This window comes from Polyodon spathula, chromosome 16 (genome assembly GCF_017654505.1).
Source record: "Polyodon spathula isolate WHYD16114869_AA chromosome 16, ASM1765450v1, whole genome shotgun sequence".
In the NCBI taxonomy this organism is placed as follows: Eukaryota; Metazoa; Chordata; class Actinopteri; order Acipenseriformes; family Polyodontidae; genus Polyodon; species Polyodon spathula.
This window is the reverse complement of record NC_054549.1, coordinates 893,152-912,122: the sequence shown is the minus strand read 5'-3', so window position 1 is coordinate 912,122 and position 18,971 is coordinate 893,152. Positions and strand designations below refer to the sequence as shown.

General features: G+C 39.2%; 1 protein-coding gene across 1 annotated transcript in view; it reads left to right on the top strand.

Moving 5' to 3' along the window:
- The first annotated feature begins 5,767 nt into the window (after positions 1-5,767).
- Positions 5,768-18,971, top strand: part of LOC121328898 (von Willebrand factor A domain-containing protein 5B1-like) — a 119,866-nt gene continuing 106,662 nt past the window's right edge. The window contains exons 1-3 of the mRNA XM_041274038.1: positions 5,768-6,302; positions 14,942-15,014; positions 17,321-17,482. Coding sequence (XP_041129972.1) covers positions 17,344-17,482 — 139 coding nt within the window. The 5' untranslated portion in view covers positions 5,768-6,302; positions 14,942-15,014; positions 17,321-17,343. The remainder of the gene's footprint in view (positions 6,303-14,941; positions 15,015-17,320; positions 17,483-18,971) is intronic.

The following is an 18,971-nucleotide window of genomic DNA, read 5'->3' as shown; positions in this document are numbered from 1 at the left end:
GCAGGTGTGTGGTTTTATACAGCTCTTAATTACTTGCTTCTGCAATGGTTTGCTCCTTGTAAGAGGAGGTGCGAAGCTTTTGGAGGGTCAGCAATTGCCCAAGTGCAAGGTAAAATCCTTACATCTCATTATAATGTTTACGCCCGCTTAGTATTCTAATTTGATAGAACGCCAGATGAAATCCATTCTTTACATATGCCGCACTTTACACCAGCTAAACACAGTTTTTGCAGCAATGTGGGTGTTTTGCAGCCACAAATTACTTTGCACGTATCCTTACATCAGCCGCTAAATGTTTTAGAATAAAAATGAAAAGTTTGCTGAAACAGGTGCTTCTTTCAAAACTACACATTTGAGATCTCTATAGTGCATGGAGTGGAACATGTATGGAATTAGCTTGTTAGCTACACCCACTTTAACAAAAACGACTGCAAACATCATAAAAACATAAGCAGACAGGAAAAGAAAATGAAATTTAGAGCTACTTCAGAGACCACACAAAGCCATGTCTTTCGATCATGCTTATGCAGGTGTCTTTTTAAAAGTCCTGATTGGAAAGCTGTCCAGTGTCAGTAAAGGAAGCATGTGTTTCTCCACTGCAGGTATTCTGTGTGCAGTTTTGCAGCAGCCTTTGGCCAGGAGCCCATTACTGCAGAAGACGAGAGCGTCCCTTCAAAGAGAATGGATCTGAAATGCTGATGGCCTTTACAGTGCCATGCATCACTAGACTGAAACAGGATTAGGGACACAACCATGTCTACTGAAAGTCACATTCATCACAGCCACAATTAAAGATGCAAAGATACGCTGCAGCTATATTACACTGCTGCCAAAGACTGATGCAGTCTTTGTAATATTTCGTGAAATTAAATTCAACCTACACAGAAATACTAAAAGAAACTTATGAATTTAATGACAAATGTTTCGACAAAAACATCTAGTTGAAACATTTGTCATTTAATTTATGAATCTATATTTTTTTACTATTTCTAATTTTAGCGCTGTTGAATGCTTTCCAGTTAATGGATAGTAATGGATACACAAAATCACAGTAACAAAACATCTTTGAGTCTGTGTTTTTTTTTATAATGGGAGAATATAAACGAAATGCAAAAAAAAGTGATTTTCTTTATTTGCCCGTGATTTGGAAAGTCTCTAAATCCAGCAACTCCCCACAGCAGCTCAGGAGAATGGAAGGTGCTGATTTTTTTAAGGATGCAACATCGATAATGGACAATTGCAAACCATACAACATGGTTTATTTAGATTTCCAGAAAGCTTTTGACAAAGTCCTGCATAAAAGATTCATTCTCAAACTGAACAGGGTAGGGATTCAAGGAAATGATTGCACACGGATTAGGGAGTGGTTAACATGTAGAAAACAGAAAGTACTGATTAGAGGAGAAAACTCAAAATGGAGTTAAGTAATGTTAAAATTGTACAATGCATTAGTAAGACCTCATCTTGAATATTGTGTTCAGTTCTGGTCACCTTGCTACAAAAAGGATATTGCTGCTCTAGAAAGAGTGCAAAGAAGAGCGACCAGAATTATTCTGGGTTTAAAGGCATATCATATGCATACAGGCTAAAATAATTAAATCTATTCAGTCTTGAACAAAGAAGGCTAAGCTGGGACAAGCATTCAAAATTCTAAAAGGTATTGACAGTGTTGACCCAAGGGACTTTTTCGACCTGAAAAAAGAAACGAGGACCAGGGGTCACAAGTGGAGATTAGATAAAGGGGCATTCAGAACAGAAAATAGGAGGTACTTTTTTACACAGAGAATTGTGAAGGTCTGGAACCAGCTCCCCAGCAATGTTGTTGAATCTGACACCCTGGGATCCTTCAAGAAGCTTCCTGATGAGATTCTGGGAACAATAAGCTACTAACAACCAAACAAGCAAGATAGGCCGAATGGCCTCCTCTCGTTTGTAAACTTTGTTATGTTCTTAAGGTCTGTGTGCGTTCTCCGTTCCCCTAACCAGTTTGCTTCATTACTACCAGGAGCTCAAGAGCGCTGCCATTGACTGTGAGGAGAAACGATCCCTGACAAGTTTGTCTCCGTATCCCGCAGGAGGTCCACAGTAGGTCCACAGTAAATATGGCGCACCCCTTGGAATTCCCAGTGAAGAATGGCAGCATCGCACAGCCAGGATGGGAACCTGCACTCCTCTGACCCTGTGACTCCCTCTCATACCACTGCAAGTGGCATTTATACTGTCACCAATATTAAAATTCTACACTAAGCCTGTATTGAGAAACATCAGTGACATGTACTGGAGGCCCTCACAGCTCAGTGGAAACAGTCTAGTCTCATTAAAACCTCAAGGTTTCTCAGAGGTTGCAGTTCAACAGGATTGCTGCAATCAGTAGGATGACTCAGCTGCTGTTTGTCATATCTGTTGCAGTTCAAGTTATCATACTCGCTCACAATGTGGTAGCCCTCGCTGTTTATCATTCAATATTTTTTTTATTTATTTTTTATTACATTCTCAGTGTGCCCAATTATTTTACCACCTTTTTCTCTTCAGTGTAAAATGTCCAATTCTGTCCCCCACAGCAGCTCTGGAGTGTCTGTTTTTACTATACTGTATGAGATTATTGTTTTTGTTTTTTCTATACTGTATGAGATTATTGTTTTCGGTTGTTTTCGTTTATTCTATACTGTATGAGGTTTTTTTTTTCTGTACTGTATGAGATTATTGTTTTCGGTTGTTTTTGTTTTTTCTATACTGTTTGAGATTGTTGTTTTTGTTTTTTCTATACTGTATGAGATTGTTGTTTTCGTTTATTCTATACTGTATGAGGTTTTTTTTTCTGTACTGTATGAGATGGTTGTTTTCTTTTTTCTGTCACAGTACTTGCAGCACAATTTCTTTTTAAATTTTACCAGAATTTGCAATTATGTTTTAAATTCCACAAGCGTGTACATACTCCCTCTCAAACTGTAATACAGCTTATTTTATATATAGATATATAATATATATATATATATATATATATATATATATATATATATATATATATATATAATATAAAGCACTGTACAGTACACAGCAGAAAAAAAACAACAAAGCACAATGCATTTGTATAGCATGTCACACATACAACTGCCCATTTAAATCTCGCAAACGTGTTGCAATCCTCCAATAGAAATGTAGAATTTGTGGCCACTCAGTAGTTGGGGCGGGTTTAAAATATTCAGAAAGAATCGATGAGAGATACAAGTCAGGAAGGAGGGACATTGCCCAGGTGCACTGGGAATCTTTTTTTTTTTATTGTAGGTTATTTTTTTTTATTTTATTTTTTACCGGGAGTGTAGAGTAGTTAACATGAATTGAGTAACCATTTCCAGTGTTTTCATGTGTGTATTGGATATACAAAGTTTTTTTTTTTTAGTTTATATATATATATCGGACATATTTTATCGTTTTTTTTATCGGTTAAAACCGAAAATCTGTAGCCCCAACTATAATACTATGGCATATTAAACAATTAATTCTAAAATATATACTTCTACCAGTACATCATTTCATTTCTGTTTAATATCCTGTTGTGATTTTATTTTTAAATATAATTCTCAATTGCTGTTTCTGCTTCTATCATTATTTGAGTTTCTTCTGAAACGACCTACAGTTATGAAGCTCAGTATATGACTGAGGCCCGTTACTCTCAGTTTTTACTGAAAAATTCACAGGTTTTACAAAAGTTGATTTTCACCCAAACGTTGTCCTATTTAGGCACGCGAAAATAATGATTTACACCAAGTAAATCCAGGGCTTTAACATTTATGCAAATACATTATTTAAAACGTGTTTAATCGGGGGCTGTCTGTTTATCATTCTGAATTGAAGAACTGACGCAGGTTAACGTCACCAGTTTACACAGTTTGCATTGACAACAAATAGAAGCCGGAGAGCTTTTTCTGACCGCGCCCAAGTAATACCCGCCGGTAAAAATAAAGAGCTTTGAATATGATCAGCCTACACACATGCTGGGGTATAAGAGTATAGAATTTTAAAAAAAATAATAATTTCTGAATGAATTTAAAAAGTCTATCTAAAGACAATTTGCTTGTGGGAGATGTGCCACTATGGCAACAGTATGTGCCATTTATTCTTGAAGGGTTCAGGTTGTAAGCGATTTATTCATTCAGTCACTTGCTCATGCATTCATTCATTCAACCATTTCAACAGTGTCTCTGATCAAGGAGACAGCTGGCAGACCATTGTATACTCATGCATTCTATTACAGCAGGTTCGTGCTGGAGATGTGTGCTTACGCTTGCGTTAATTAGCACAAGCTTATCATCCTACTGTGGCGATAACCACTACCTAACTTTATTAAGTGCAAAGTTTCAAAATCTATTTTCTTACTATTAATAACACTTGCAATGCTATCATCTTTTGAAGGGTTCTTTGCTTGGTTGTTGCTTCCTGGTACCACATTACTTCCTGTTTAAGATTTGTTCCAATCATGTAGTTGCAACCAGCCTCTGTGACCTACTACACAGGAAGTGGTTAGATACCAGGAATAAGCTTGTTTACACCAGGTTTTTTTTTGTATTTACATCATTGTACTTGAAAAATCTTCCACCCTATTGGACAAAAAACCAGGTGAGTGCATACACTGTGAGATGTGCAGTTTTTTAATTAAGCATTTGCATTTTAAAACACAATATGCTAATGTTGCGTGTATGTGTGTAGCTGATGCTGTCGTCCTTGGAAACAAGATCTGGAAAGTTTAAAGGTCTATCCTGGTCCTCAAATTGAAATAACTAAAAGCATGATAAGCAAGCAAAAAGCCTAAAGATCAATAAAGAAAGACCAGTGATCAACAAAGCCCTTGGTTTTTATTTTATATATACTTTCCTGGGAATGTATCAGTGTTTACTAAAAAACAAACAAAACAGGTGAATAATGATTTTTTGATTTAACTTGGTAAATATGATCGGTAACACTTGGGAAAGGTCTAAAAAGCAGCTCTGCTTCTGTTGTTTGTGAATGCAAAGTGTGTTAACCTGTATGTGTACTTCACAATGTTAAACAGAGTGTCCCAGTTAGATCAGTGCTCATGTAAAGTCATGGATTTGCTTGGTGTAAATCAGTATTGTCACATGCTGGAACGGAATCCATACTGATCTGTAGCTTTTGTAAACTCCAGGAATTTTTTGGTAGAAACTGGTAAAAAAAAAAAAAAGGCCTTGGTGATAAAGCAAGGGAAGAAAGGATATTTTAAACAGTCTTAATTATCACTTTAACTATAACACAAATTCAAATGATCTTAACATTGGCTGATATAAATGCAGCTGCCCTTTAAATCAACAGCACTCTCTGGAATTGCACGCATTTTACAGGCCAGCACCGCGGGAAATCACAGGCACAGTTAGATACCCCTAACCCTGAGACACACACACACACACACACAACTGAATAGAGCTGCACTACACAAGGTGTTCCTGTGATTGTGTGTGCTATAGTAGAAACAGCAAGCTTACCGAATTCATTTCGCTTTGTTGTGACCATTTGTATTTTGATTAATCCTTGAAACATATATCATAAGGTAACTTCAGCCTTTACTGTTGCCTGAAGGTAATGGGGAAGTCTGTTGCATATCTGCCAAGCCTTTCAGTTTCAGGCAAAGCCTCTTTGAAGTCATTCAGCAAAACAGCATGTTTTCTAAGTGGAGGGTCGACCCTCAGCAGGAATTGCCCCTACACAGAAGAGTTTCTGAGCAGAGCAATGCATTTCATTTTGGAGTGCAAGCTCTGAAACTGGTGAAGACCTTTATCTAACATCCTTAAAGAAAAGGCAGGGGGCTAGATATTGATTGTCATGGTAACCTCCTATGACAAAGCAGATGGATCAGCCTAATGATGGCTACAAATCTAGTTCACCAAACCTGCTCCGGTGACACTGGCTCTCCAGCAAGGTCTTTGCAACCAGGGAAGAAAAAAGAAGGCATTACAGATGCAGAAACCCAGACAACGTGCATGTTAGCAGCTTGATGCAACGTGCTGATCCCTGTCTAGCAGCACAATGAATGAATGAATGTGGGATCACCTGCTACTCGGAGCGAACTAAAACCATTGAAGTACAGCTTGCGAGTTTTGCAGAAATACTTTCAATACCACATGTTGCTGCCTCTGACATACTTGAAGAAGCTCCAACAATTCCACTCCAGAGATGCACACATTCAGCACACAGCTGGGTGTTTTATGTTTTTTTGAATTGCTCAATTTATTTTGAGGACGCTGCAAGACTGCAATTGCCAAAAATTCACACCAGACCTTAACTTAAAGGTAAGAACAACGATGTCTGATATATTTGGCTCTGCGTGACAGAGTTAGGTGTTTTGTTTTTGTGCTTTGAGAGTTGTTGAAATGTAAAACTTAATAATAATAATAATAATAATAATAATAATAATAATAATAATAATAACAAAAAATACAATTATGCTGGATTTAAAGCCTTTTCTATAATTAAATGAAAGCTCGGGTCTTGCAATTACAATACTGCTTCATCTGTAGCAGTAATAATAACAATATTAATCATAATAATTATTCATAATGCTGGATTTGAGGATTTTTTTTTGCATTATTGAATAAAAGTTATTACCACTACTGTTGATTTGAAGCTGTTTGTAATTAAATACAAGCAATGTCTTGTAACTATAATAATAATAATAATAATAATAATAATAATAATAATAATAATGTATCAAGTCTAGACTGATACATCTTGAAGAACAACAGGTGCATCCATACTTTTAACTCCCTGCAGTCTTTCAGCTGAGAATACAGTTCATCCTAAAATACAATGTTTAAAATGGACTATAAAGGAATAGTGTGGCTCTACAGGTCCAGATCCACAGTGAAGTTAACGTGTCAGAGGATTGCAGAGCTGTTACGGGTTCAGAACCACATTCCTGGTAACAGAGTTAAGATTACTTTGAATCGTAATAAGGATGGACTTTCTTTATGCTGGCTGTTACAGTACTGATATAAACGTGTTTATTAAAAATAAGAAAAACAATCATTGCTACACTTTATTTTGCATAGTGCAAGTGGTTTTAAAAGCAAAGAAATTGTACTATACTATATAGTTTCTGTCTGTTTTGTTGGCTATAAAATATTGTTTTACAAAACATATCTAGTGCCAAAGCTATTTTGTGATCTGAATTTTTAATATCCACATATACAGATATCAACTTCATTCTGTATTGTACTTCAACAATGAATGTTGTAGCCAATCGAAAGATTTATTACAATGTACCCTTTTTTATGAAGGAGCCTGACTTGAAAGCGAAATGTCTTTCTGTGCCAGATTGCATTGTATTAAATGAATCAGGACACATGGTGGCGTCATTGGTGCTTCCTTCCAGCCTCTGGAAAATCAATGCACTTATCTGTGTCTGAGGTGCTGGGTGTGGGACTGAATCTTAAGTGAGCTTTGGTGACTGGAGAGCAGTATGGATTGTAAAGTTTAATAGATGCTTGGCAAGCTTTATTCTATTCACTGGGTTATGTGTTTAAAATCCATTTTTCACAGCATAGTGTGTCCGGAACACGTTACTTTTTATTGAAAGCTTTTCCATTGTATGGGATTTAAACCTGGTTTACAAAAGTTTTCAATTATTTTTGGTCTTTTTTTTTTTTTTTAACCAGAGATGCACAGCCAATTTCCTAATTGAAAATCACACAAGTCAGCAATTTGGAATCTTTTCAAAACCAAGAGAAGGGCTGGGAGGGAGCAGCAAGTATAACAGAAGCCAGCCTTTGTTCTAGACAGTGTTTAGAGAAGGGCTGGGAGCAGCAGGTATAACAGAAGCCAGCCTTTGTTCTAGACTCAGATAGTTTAGAGAAGGGCTGGGAGCAGCAGGTATAACAGAAGCCAGCCTTTGTTCTAGAGCTCAGATAGTTTAGAGAAGGGCTGGAAGCAGCAGGTATAACAGAAGCCAGTCTTTGTTCTAGAGCTCAGATAGTTTAGAGAAGGGCTGGAAGCAGCAGGTATAACAGAAGCCAGTCTTTGTTCTAGAGCTCAGATAGTTTAGAGAAGGACTGGAAGCAGCAGGTATAACAGAAGCCAGCCTTTGTTCTAGAGCTCAGATAGTTTAGTGAAGGGCTGGGAGCAGCAGGTAGCCTGGGCTTGGGTGCCTCTTAATTTTGTATTTAGTTTTGATTGATTTGTTTAACCCTTTTGTTTCTTTATTTTCTTGATAATAAGAGTGTGTGAGAAGCATTGAACTGCTGCTCCTGCCACTAGCCAGCCTTGATCATCCCGTTGCGCTACCACAGCAACCAATTTCATAATTAATATCAAATAATCAACAATAATCAATCAGAACTCTGTTATTCAGAACCAGGGAGCAAAAAAGTGACTCTTCACAAAAGCCTTAAAATACAACTAAAACATGCATGTGCATGTTTTTATACATACAAATATAGACATGCATGTGTGCATTTCCATTCTTTTATTATTATTTAAAAGAACAACTTTAAAAACAGAGCCAATCTACAACCGCATTGCATTCTCCTTCTGCAAATAACAATCCAATCTACAATCGCACTGCAGGCTCCTTCTGTTGTATATTAATTTCATATGCAACCACACTGCAGGCTACTTCTGCAAATAACAATCCAATCTGCAAACAGCACTGCAGGCTCCTTCTGCAAATAACAATCCAATCTGCAATGCACTGCAGACTCGTTCTGCAAATAACAATCCAATCTACAAACAGCACTGCAGACTCCTTCTGCAAATAACAATCCAATCTACAAACAGCACTGCAGACTCCTTCTGCAAATAACAATCCAATCTGCAAACAGCACTGCAGACTCCTTCTGCAAATAACAATCCAATCTACAAACAGCACTGCAGACTCCTTCTGCAAATAACAATCCAATCTACAAACAGCACTGCAGACTCCTTCTGCAAATAACAATCCAATCTGCAAACAGCACTGCAGACTCCTTCTGCAAATAACAATCCAATCTGCAAACAGCACTGCAGACTCCTTCTGCAAATAACAATCCAATCTGCAAACAGCACTGCAGACTCCTTCTGCAAATAACAATCCAATCTACAAACAGCACTGCAGACTCCTTCTGCAAATAACAATCCAATCTACAAACAGCACTGCAGACTCCTTCTGCAAATAACAATCCAATCTACAAACAGCACTGCAGACTCCTTCTGCAAATAACAATCCAATCTACAAACAGCACTGCAGACTCCTTCTGCAAATAACAATCCAATCTGCAAACAGCACTGCAGACTCCTTCTGCAAATAACAATCCAATCTACAAACAGCACTGCAGACTCCTTCTGCAAATAACAATCCAATCTACAAACAGCACTGCAGGCTCCTTCTGCAAATAACAATCCAATCTGCAAACAGCACTGCAGGCTCCTTCTGCAAATAACAATCCAATCTACAAACAGCACTGCAGACTCCTTCTGCAAATAACAATCCAATCTGCAAACAGCACTGCAGACTCCTTCTGCAAATAACAATCCAATCTGCAAACAGCACTGCAGACTCCTTCTGCAAATAACAATCCAATCTGCAAACAGCACTGCAGACTCCTTCTGCAAATAACAATCCAATCTGCTCCGTTAATTCTGACCGCAGTTTGGGCCTCATTTGAGATTTGATCTGCTGCTGATGGAAATGAATAAGTGATTTAAAATCACTTTCAAATCAGTCCCAGTGGCAGATGTAGACATGGCAATAGAATCGCACATTGTCCCGTACAATGCAGAGACAGTAACAACCTGCTTTTAATCAGCACAACCATGTTTTATAAAGGTTAAATTTAACATACACTATCAGGTTAATTGGGTCTTTAAAATGGTCTAAACAGTGATCTTAAAACAATCCCCCGGAAACTTGGTTTCCCACCTTCTTTTTATTGGGTTGTGTGACAGACTGACTATGTCTCTGTTTCTTGACTGCATGTGTGCATTTATGGAAGCGGCTGGGACACACAACAGGAGATGCGTTGCTAAGGAACTAATTGAATAGGTAGGCTCATCAGGCGCATCGTGAAGGCCGTGTGAAGAGGCAGGGCTCGCCGTGAAAGTTCTGGGACTCTGGAAGAGAAGAAGGTTAGGGGATGTCGCTCCGAAATAGTGTGTAGAGAGGGTTTGCTTAGAGTAGAAGATTTCTGGAGCAGGATGTTTCTTTAGTGAGACTAGCACTTGGCTTGTGTGGCAAACTTTTATTTTTTCTATCATCATCCCCATGGCATGATGCTGCCGCCACCATGCTTCACAGTAGGGATGGTGTTACCTGGGTGACGTGCTGTGTTGGGTTTACGCCAGACATAATGCTTTGCATTTAGGCCAAATAGTTCCATTTTTGTTTCATCGGACGACAGAATCTTTTGATGTCTTTTTGCAAATTCCAAGCGGGATTTTACATGGGCTTTTTTCAGAAATGGCTTCCTTCTTGCCACTCTTCCATACAGGCCAGATTTGTGGAGTACCTCAGTTATTGTTGACACATGCACAGTTTCTCCCATCTAAGCCATGAACGCTGTAGGTCTTTCAGAGTTGTCATTGGCCTCTTGGTGGCTTCTCTGACCAATGCCCTTCTTACCCAGCTGCTCAGTTTGGGAGGACGGCCTGCTTCAAGCAGATTCTGGGTGGTGCTGTATACCTTCCTCTTCTTACAGATCAACTTGACTGCTCTAAGACATATTGCTTTTGAAATCATTTTATACCCCTCCCCTGATCTGTGCCTTTCCACAACTTTATCCCAGAGTTGTTTTGAAAGCTCCTTGGTCTTCATGGTAGTATCTTTGTTTTGAATGCACTACCCAATGTGGGACCACACAGATACAGGTGTTTTAATCTGAAATCATGTGAACCACTTTTATTGCACACAGATTATTGTGTGAATTCTGAAGGCAATTGGTTGCATCTGATCTTATTTAGGAGTGTCATAGCAAAGGGGGTGAATACTTATCTAATGAAAACTTTTCAGGTTTTTATTTTTGATTGATTTGTGTCCCCCCCCCATTTTTTCACACATTGAAAGTGTTGAGTAGGTTGTTTAAATCAAAGGAAAAAAAATATCCCAAATTTAAATGCATCAAAATTTCAGGTTGTAACCCAACAAACTGGGAAAACATCCAAAGGGGTGAATGCTTCCTATAGGTGCTGTATATGGGTGTTCACAAGAGCGGGTGGCCTTTGTTAACTTTCTATATGTGTAGGATAACATTTCAATTACAATACAGGACACCGTTCTTGCATAAATCTATTCCACAGTCCCATGCAGGGGTGAAATTATCAACAAAAAACTGCAGCTACTCATTTCCACAGTCGGGTGTAAACATTTAAAAAATGGAGACAATTTGAGTGCCAATGAATAAATACTTTAAAAATGTATACATATTGGTACATTATACATCTATAAATACAAAATAAGCCTAAAAAAATAACTGATCAATTATAAGCAATTCCCCACAAAGAAGCCGAAAATACTGAAAGCGTTGTCCCCTCTGCATGAATCACTCAGTCATGTACTGTAATAGAGCACTTACGCTAAGCCTTAAATGACAAGCATTCAGAAATATTACACTATGCAGTAACCGCTGTAGAGAGGGTTTTGTTTCAAGATATTTTAAAAAAGGGATGATGTTATAAAACAAAACTGTGTTATGGACAAATAATACTAAAAGGTCAAAGTCAAACAATGCACAATAGATGCTAAAATACCACTGAAATGTATTACGTAACAGGCACTACTACTACTAATGGCCATTTTAATCTCCATAGTATTCTCTGAAATCATACTTTCCAGACCCTGGGTACTCACCTACAACAGCACCTGGCCATGCTACAGTGATAGCCTTGGATTAGAACATAGATCCCTGTTTCTTTTATTTAATTTGTACTTATTGCTTATCTTACAATAATATGTTCAGTGTGCTTCTCTGTTGTGTCTCTGTGTAGATTGATTACCATGATCTATTCCAGAAAAATATTTTCCAGGCAAAAACAGTATAAAATGTCACCTTTTATTTTTATTTTATCCCTGTGTGAGGCGAGAGTGTATTAAATGGAATGTCCAGACAGTAATTTATGTGTACAGAAATAAAATAATTTATTTTTATTATCTATACACAACAAAATAAATACGCTGCCTGAGCTTCCCCTGTCAGGCAGGGTGCCAATTTCATGGCCCAGTGTTCCCTAGGCCACTCTGCAGCCTCTGCCACTCTCTCAAAAGTAATCAAGAAAGCCTTGGGATCATCTTCCGAGGTCATCTTCTGAAGCTTTGGCTGAGCTGCAAACATCCGGGCAACCGCTCTCTCTGATGTTGATATTGATATATCTCCTCTCGCTTCTCCTCCTGCTCCCTAAACATCGCCAAAACTGTAGCTGGATCCATTTTCACTTCTGACACCACGTGTGAGGCGAGAGTGTATTAAATGGAATGTCCAGACAGTAATTTATGTGTATAAAAATAAAATAATTTATTTTTATTATCTATACACAACAAAATAATTAAATAACAAAAGAAAACAAAATGGTGTGAGGGAAGGAGTGCAGGGGTGAAATCCAAAACAGACCGTGATAACTGGTCTTTAATCATCTTCGTGGCGAACCATACATAAACAAAAAAAGACAAAAGAAGTGTTAGTGTTTTTTTTTTAAAATCCCGCTGCACCAACCTAGTCTCTCCCTCCACCCGTTACTCCTCCTATTTTACTTTCGGACCAACCCCGAACACAGTAGTACGTTCCCTTTAGTATGTAATGTCCCGCCTCTGTAGTCAGTGGAACACCAATCCCCAACTGACAAGTGTCCTTATCCTTCACCTGACTCCAGTGGCTGGAATGTACATACTCGTACTTCCGCCCCTCACCAAGGTGCCGCCCCTCAAAAGATGACTTTTGCCATGGTCACGAGATCTTGGTAAGGGAAATCCCGAGTTGGTTTGATGCCATCTACTGTCGGGAGGTTGAATCACAGACCGAAATTAGTTAGTTTTAATAGATTCAAAGAAATCCCTTTGACTCATCAAACCCTGGTATTGTGGTTTCTGCACAAGAAACAAAGTGGCAAAAGACACATTTTCATAAAGTAATATCATTACTGTGGTTTACTTTTTTTTTAGATGTGCACACAAGAGAAAACTTACATTTAATTTAGATAAATACTTCAAAATGTAGAAAAAAATGGCATTGTACAAGGAAAAACACCTCACCGTTTTGGTTTTGGTTTATTACAGCCCTCATAATAGAAAATACTGGGATCACAACAAAATAAAACGTTGATCACTATATTTAACATGCACCTTGCAAGTTGGGTCAATGTTTGAAAAGCATGAAGCACACCTCGAATATTTCAGATAGTTTCTCCTCCACACTAAAGAAAATAATGACTTCATAGTAATAATAATTACTCCATACCGCTGTTTTCACGTTGCACTGCTAAAGTCTTCTCTCGTTGATCAACGAATGAGCACTGACACAAAGCGAAATGGGCAGAGATTTGTGACGCATGCCAAAATGAAGAATGAAATCTCGGCCAATCAACATGGAGTGATTATACTGATGTTAACAGTGGCCAAAAGCAGCTAACAACAACAGAAGCAGTATGAGGAAACAATGCAAGCAGCATGATCTGAGCTGAATGAAAGTGCATTTAAGAAACGCTGCGCTAGTGGAATGTTTGAGTGGATGGAATGCATCACCATTGGATGAAAAGCAGAAAATAAGACCTGGTGCCCAGTACCAGCATCAAAATAAGTCCTGGTATGAAGTACCGGTGAGTACGGGCAGAATTTCACCCCTGGTCTTATGCCTTTTATGGGCCCCTCAGAATTTCACCCCTGGTCTCATGCCTTTTATGGGCCCCTCAGAATTTCAAGCACGCGTTCAATCTTCTCATTTTGAAATGGAAATGCTGGGTGATGCACGTCAAGGCTGTGCTTCTCCGTGATATTTACTTCAACCCTGAAAAAGAACAGACCTCACTTTGACCCCAGGCATTCTTCATCACTGCCTCGAGTTTGCAAGCACATACAATCAAAAAGACATCAATAACAGATTCATTCCAGAGTAAACTTCATTAACCTTAAGAGCACATCAGTCTTATTCCTAATTACAGATGCTTTCAATGTGAGCAGACAAAAAGGCTCTTGGGTTAAAATAAGAATCTTGTATTGGTTTTGAATCAGTTTTGGTACTGTACCAACAAATACAGATGCAATCTTCTAAAACAGAAGAAGCAGATTCGACTATGTGATGATTATACAGTGGTACTAATTTTACTTTAGCAGCCATGCCATTTTCAATACCAGTCCAAGATGGGTGTGCCCAAGCAGCCACTTGTTTTGCTTTGAAAACTACAATGAAGTTCAGTTCATTGCATGTGCTCTTCGGGAATGTGGAACCTCCCCCTGAATGATAGAGTGAATTGACCACAGAGTTAATCATACGGGCCTCTACAAAATAAACCAGATCAAAATGCATTTACATAAAATACCTGCGATATCATAGGGCAGCTGATTCCAGGATATTAGGGATGATATCGTTTGTACCCCTACGCTTTGCATGTGATAAGGGCTCGCTTATTAGATAAATAGTGTAACTTAAAATTCAAATCCATGTCTGCCATAAAGGTTGTTCATTTCAAACTACGTGTTTGAGGCCCTGTTTAGTGAATGGAAGCACACAACAGGGAAGAATTGTGAAAGTATTTGTTAGCTGCAACCACTTTCATTCTATTATTTAATGTATAAAATCCCCTAAACGAATTCAGTGTGTCATTTCTGGCAGGTAGGCTCCAGCTCCATCTAGTGCACAGCAGTGTGTTGCCAGAAAAGAAAGAAAAGTCATCAGGCAGATCATGTGAAGGGTTTGTTTGCGTGACTTTGCAGGCAAGTATTTTTTCTAATAACCTTCTCTTCTATATCCCACAGGTTGTTTGGATATCAGACTGACCACAGGACCCCCTCCCCCCCAGGAGCACACAAGAACCACACGAGCAAATAGGTAAAATGGTTGTTCTTCATTATGTCAAACAAAAAGTCAACAGAACAGTTTTATAAAAAGAATGTCAACAAGGACAAGTATACCCCCCTAAAATAACAATATTTTTCCCAGGGATGCTATGATTTAATATCCACAGTAAATATTCAAGTAATAAACAGTAGTTCAGTCCCACCGGCAGATTTCAAAATGTCCCTCACTGGTTAGGAAGTAGATTAATTATGTCCACAATATCATTAGTGTCACCTGACCTTCAATGGTTGCAGAGTGTCTCCTTCCTCAAAGGACAAAAGGCAATCTTCTCCAAAGTAACACAGTAATGTAAATTTATCAAATTAAAGTCCAACTGCTTGCCAATACTTTGCACCAGATCCCACGTCTACCTCCAGGTGGTGCTTCCTCCCTCTCTGGGACGTCAATCCTGGAGAAACAATAAAAAAAATCCTTAATACTCTCCCCTTCCCGTCTCACTCTGTGCAGGGCTGATTCACACTCCCTGCATTCGGACCCTACAAGAGCATTAGTCTTCTGACACGGCCACGGATACTTCTCTAGTAGGTGAGAGCTTCCCTTATCAGGGTGTCTGCAGGTAATACAGCAGTCTGTCTTTCCTGCAATCCTTCTGGAATGAAAGGAGAGGGAGAGAGAGAGAGAGAGAGAGGAGACAGACACAAAGATAAGCCCTGGAGACAGACAACTACAATGCATCAGCACTCAATATAACAGAGATACTTATTCAGTCCAACAGTATACTACACAGTCCCTATGTACTGGAGTCATGTAATAGTTAATAACTAGCACCCTAGCATACATCAGATGGGACACTTAAGTAAACAACACAAGTTATACTCGCAGTCTGTTGTGAAACAGTATTCTCATAATCTCACCAATGCAAAAGAGTACTTTCTTTTCTGCAGAGTCTTCACTGCATTTAGTTGTGTTTTGTTTCCTTCTCTTCAATGTCTTTGTTGCTGAGGCTCCAGTGCTGCTTCTCTTCAATGTCTTTGTTGCTGAGGCTCCAGTGCTGCTTCTCTTCAATGTCTTTGTTGCTGAGGCTCCAGTGCTGCTCCTCTTCAATGTCTTTGTTGCTGAGGCTCCAGTGCTGCTTCTCTTCAATGTCTTTGTTGCTGAGGCTCCAGTGCTGCTTCTCTTCAATGTCTTTGTTGCTGAGGCTCCAGTGCTGCTTCTCTTCAGTGTCTTTGTTGCTGAGGCTCCAGTGCTGCTTCTCTTCAATGTCTTTGTTGCTGATGCTCCAGTGCTGCTTCTCTTTCTTCCATGTCCAAAATGGCCCCGGTCCGGTTCCAGTGTGTTCCCCCGTGTTTCCCCTTCCTGTTCTTTTAGTTCCAGTTATATAGTAGGACTAATCAAAGGGTGCTGATGACTTGCACCTGACTACAATTAAGGTCCCAATTGCTTGTGACTGTGCTTGTGATAAAATAATTGAAAGGATAAAGCACACATTTAAACTCCTCATTAGGGTCTCCCTTTGGGTACACAAATAAACAAAACACACAGTGTAAAAAATACAATAGTGCAAATCAAACTACCAGTGAATAAAACAATTAAAACTTGTGACAATCACTAGCACTAACCCTCTTCTATAAAAAGGCTTAATTGAGCCTTTGTTACATACGACAAACGATCAGGGACTCCCGAATGCCAGTCCCAATCCTTTGGACACTGGTCTCTCCCTGCATAGCACTCTGATTGAAATCCAGTGCATATCCACAAGAGGAGACAGTGATCTATTCAGGGACACCAAGGTGAGCAAGGGATCGGAGTGAGAAAAACTGGAGCATAAGATCCCTGCCCCTGGTCCTTATACATTCTGGGTACCACTGCACTTGTGAGATGACTTCATCAGTAAAATCTTTTGAATATATTTAAAGAGATGATTCGCTATGCAGGGTTACCTAGATGTTTAGTAAGTAAGGGGTCTGACTGGGATTCAGGGGACAATGGCAGTTTTAAGGTTGATGAAACCATCATTTTGACCAGCAGTGCAAAAGGCAGACAACCGTTACTGAGCAGCTCCTGAACTCAGGAGAAAGCAGCTTTACATAGACTGATAAGCACAGTGTCTGAGTTACTGTTATAAGAACCATTGAGAATGATTGTAAACACCAATCAAAGGGAACTAGATAATTGCAGTACGGTACAGAACAAACAGGTGGTGGAGGATAACCTTTTCTTTTTGTTCTGATAGCACATGTTGTGTGGTTTGACTGGGGGAGGTGAGATATTCTTGTAGGGGGTGAATTTACATGCCTGCTGGTTGTTTTCTAGTTTCCTCAATTCTGTTTCCACAGTCCAGCTGCGTTTCTGGGACACAATGCCAGGGCTAATCAACAAGAACAAAAGGAGTACATTGCCACTCAGTGTGTCTGAGATCACTTCCTGTGTCAGAGGGTACACCTTGGCGACAACAGCCTCAATGACATACAACAACACTGAGGACAGCCCCATAGAAGGTACGAAGAGCATTTATTTGTTTGCAGTCCTAGTTAGAAAGCAGTGCTAGTAGCTTTTAATGTAATTTTAATAGGTTTGGTTTTGAGCATGTTCTGTAAAGTAATTGTAGTTAAAAATCCCATTTATTATATTGGTCTAACACATGCAGTTTTGAAAGAAACACATGTTTTAGAACACATTTTTATTTTAAACATGATCTCTGGTACCACACCAGGACATCTCTGTCTGGAAGCCATGCTTTTAAACTGCCTGCACTTCCTGGGTCATGTCATTGGAAAATGAGAATTTGTCCCCACCTCTTCACTGGCTTTTTTCCTGTCAATAACCAATCAGCTGCTTCCCCTACTGACTGACGTGCTTTCCAGCAACCCCGTTAGTGCAATTCATTTTGAAAAAGGCAATGAAAACAAAAAGTTCCTTTAAACTGCGTTACTGTAGCTACAATCACTGTAATATTTGACAGTGTTTAAATGGTTTTGGTGGCTCTGGGTTCCGTTGCTCCAGTGCTGAATTATTATCACTTGTATCAAATCTCTCTCTTGCTTTGAGCTGAACTGGAGATCCTCAGTCTCCACACTGAACAGGCTTCCTCATTCCATTAGATCCATTAGTTCTATTGGGTTTTTAGGCTTCCTCATTCCATTAGATCCATTAGTTCCATTGGGTTTGTGTCGCCCCCCCCCCCCCCCCCCCCCCCCCCCCCCCCCCCCCTACCCCCCCCCCCCCCCCCTCGGAAAACATCAGTGGTCATGTCTTAAAGAATATAGATGAGTTTTTTTGAGAGTGTGACCAGTCCTGACTCTACAGATATGAACAGTGAAGTGAGGTATGCACGGATGGTTAGTTTACCATTGCTAAGAACTGTTTTATTACTTTCTGGAGACATTCTTTAGTGTAAAGTGTCTTATATTGGTCGACACCTTTTTTATGAAAAGCTCTGATGTGTACAAATGCATTCATGATTATATACAATGCCATGGGACTAAAGGAAATGAGAAGCACCTGAGGCTGATTAAGCCCTGGCAAAGCAGGGGGAAAGGGGCAAGGGCTGCTGATGGAGAAGCAGCCATACGCAGCCAGGCTGAAGAAGCACAATCTGTGTGGTTGAAATAAGTATCGTGAAAGTGTGTTTGTGAAAGCGTGTTTGTGAAAACGTTTTTGCTTGCTGGTAAATGGCTTAGCCGTCCAGCACAGTGGTTAGGGATAGAGACTGCACTTAAACTACCGATCTGTGTCTGACTCGGTGTGTGTAGCGTGAAAAGTGAGTCTCAGCCATCAGGCTACATTCACAGGCTTAATCATTATAATCTACACTGAACAAAAATATAAACGCAACATGCAACAATTTAAAAGATTTTACTGACTTACAGTTCATATAAGGAAATCAGTCAATTGAAATAAATTCATTAGACCCTAATCTATGGATTTCACAGGACTGGGAATACAGATATGCATCTGTTGGTCACAGATACCTTAAAAAAAAATGTA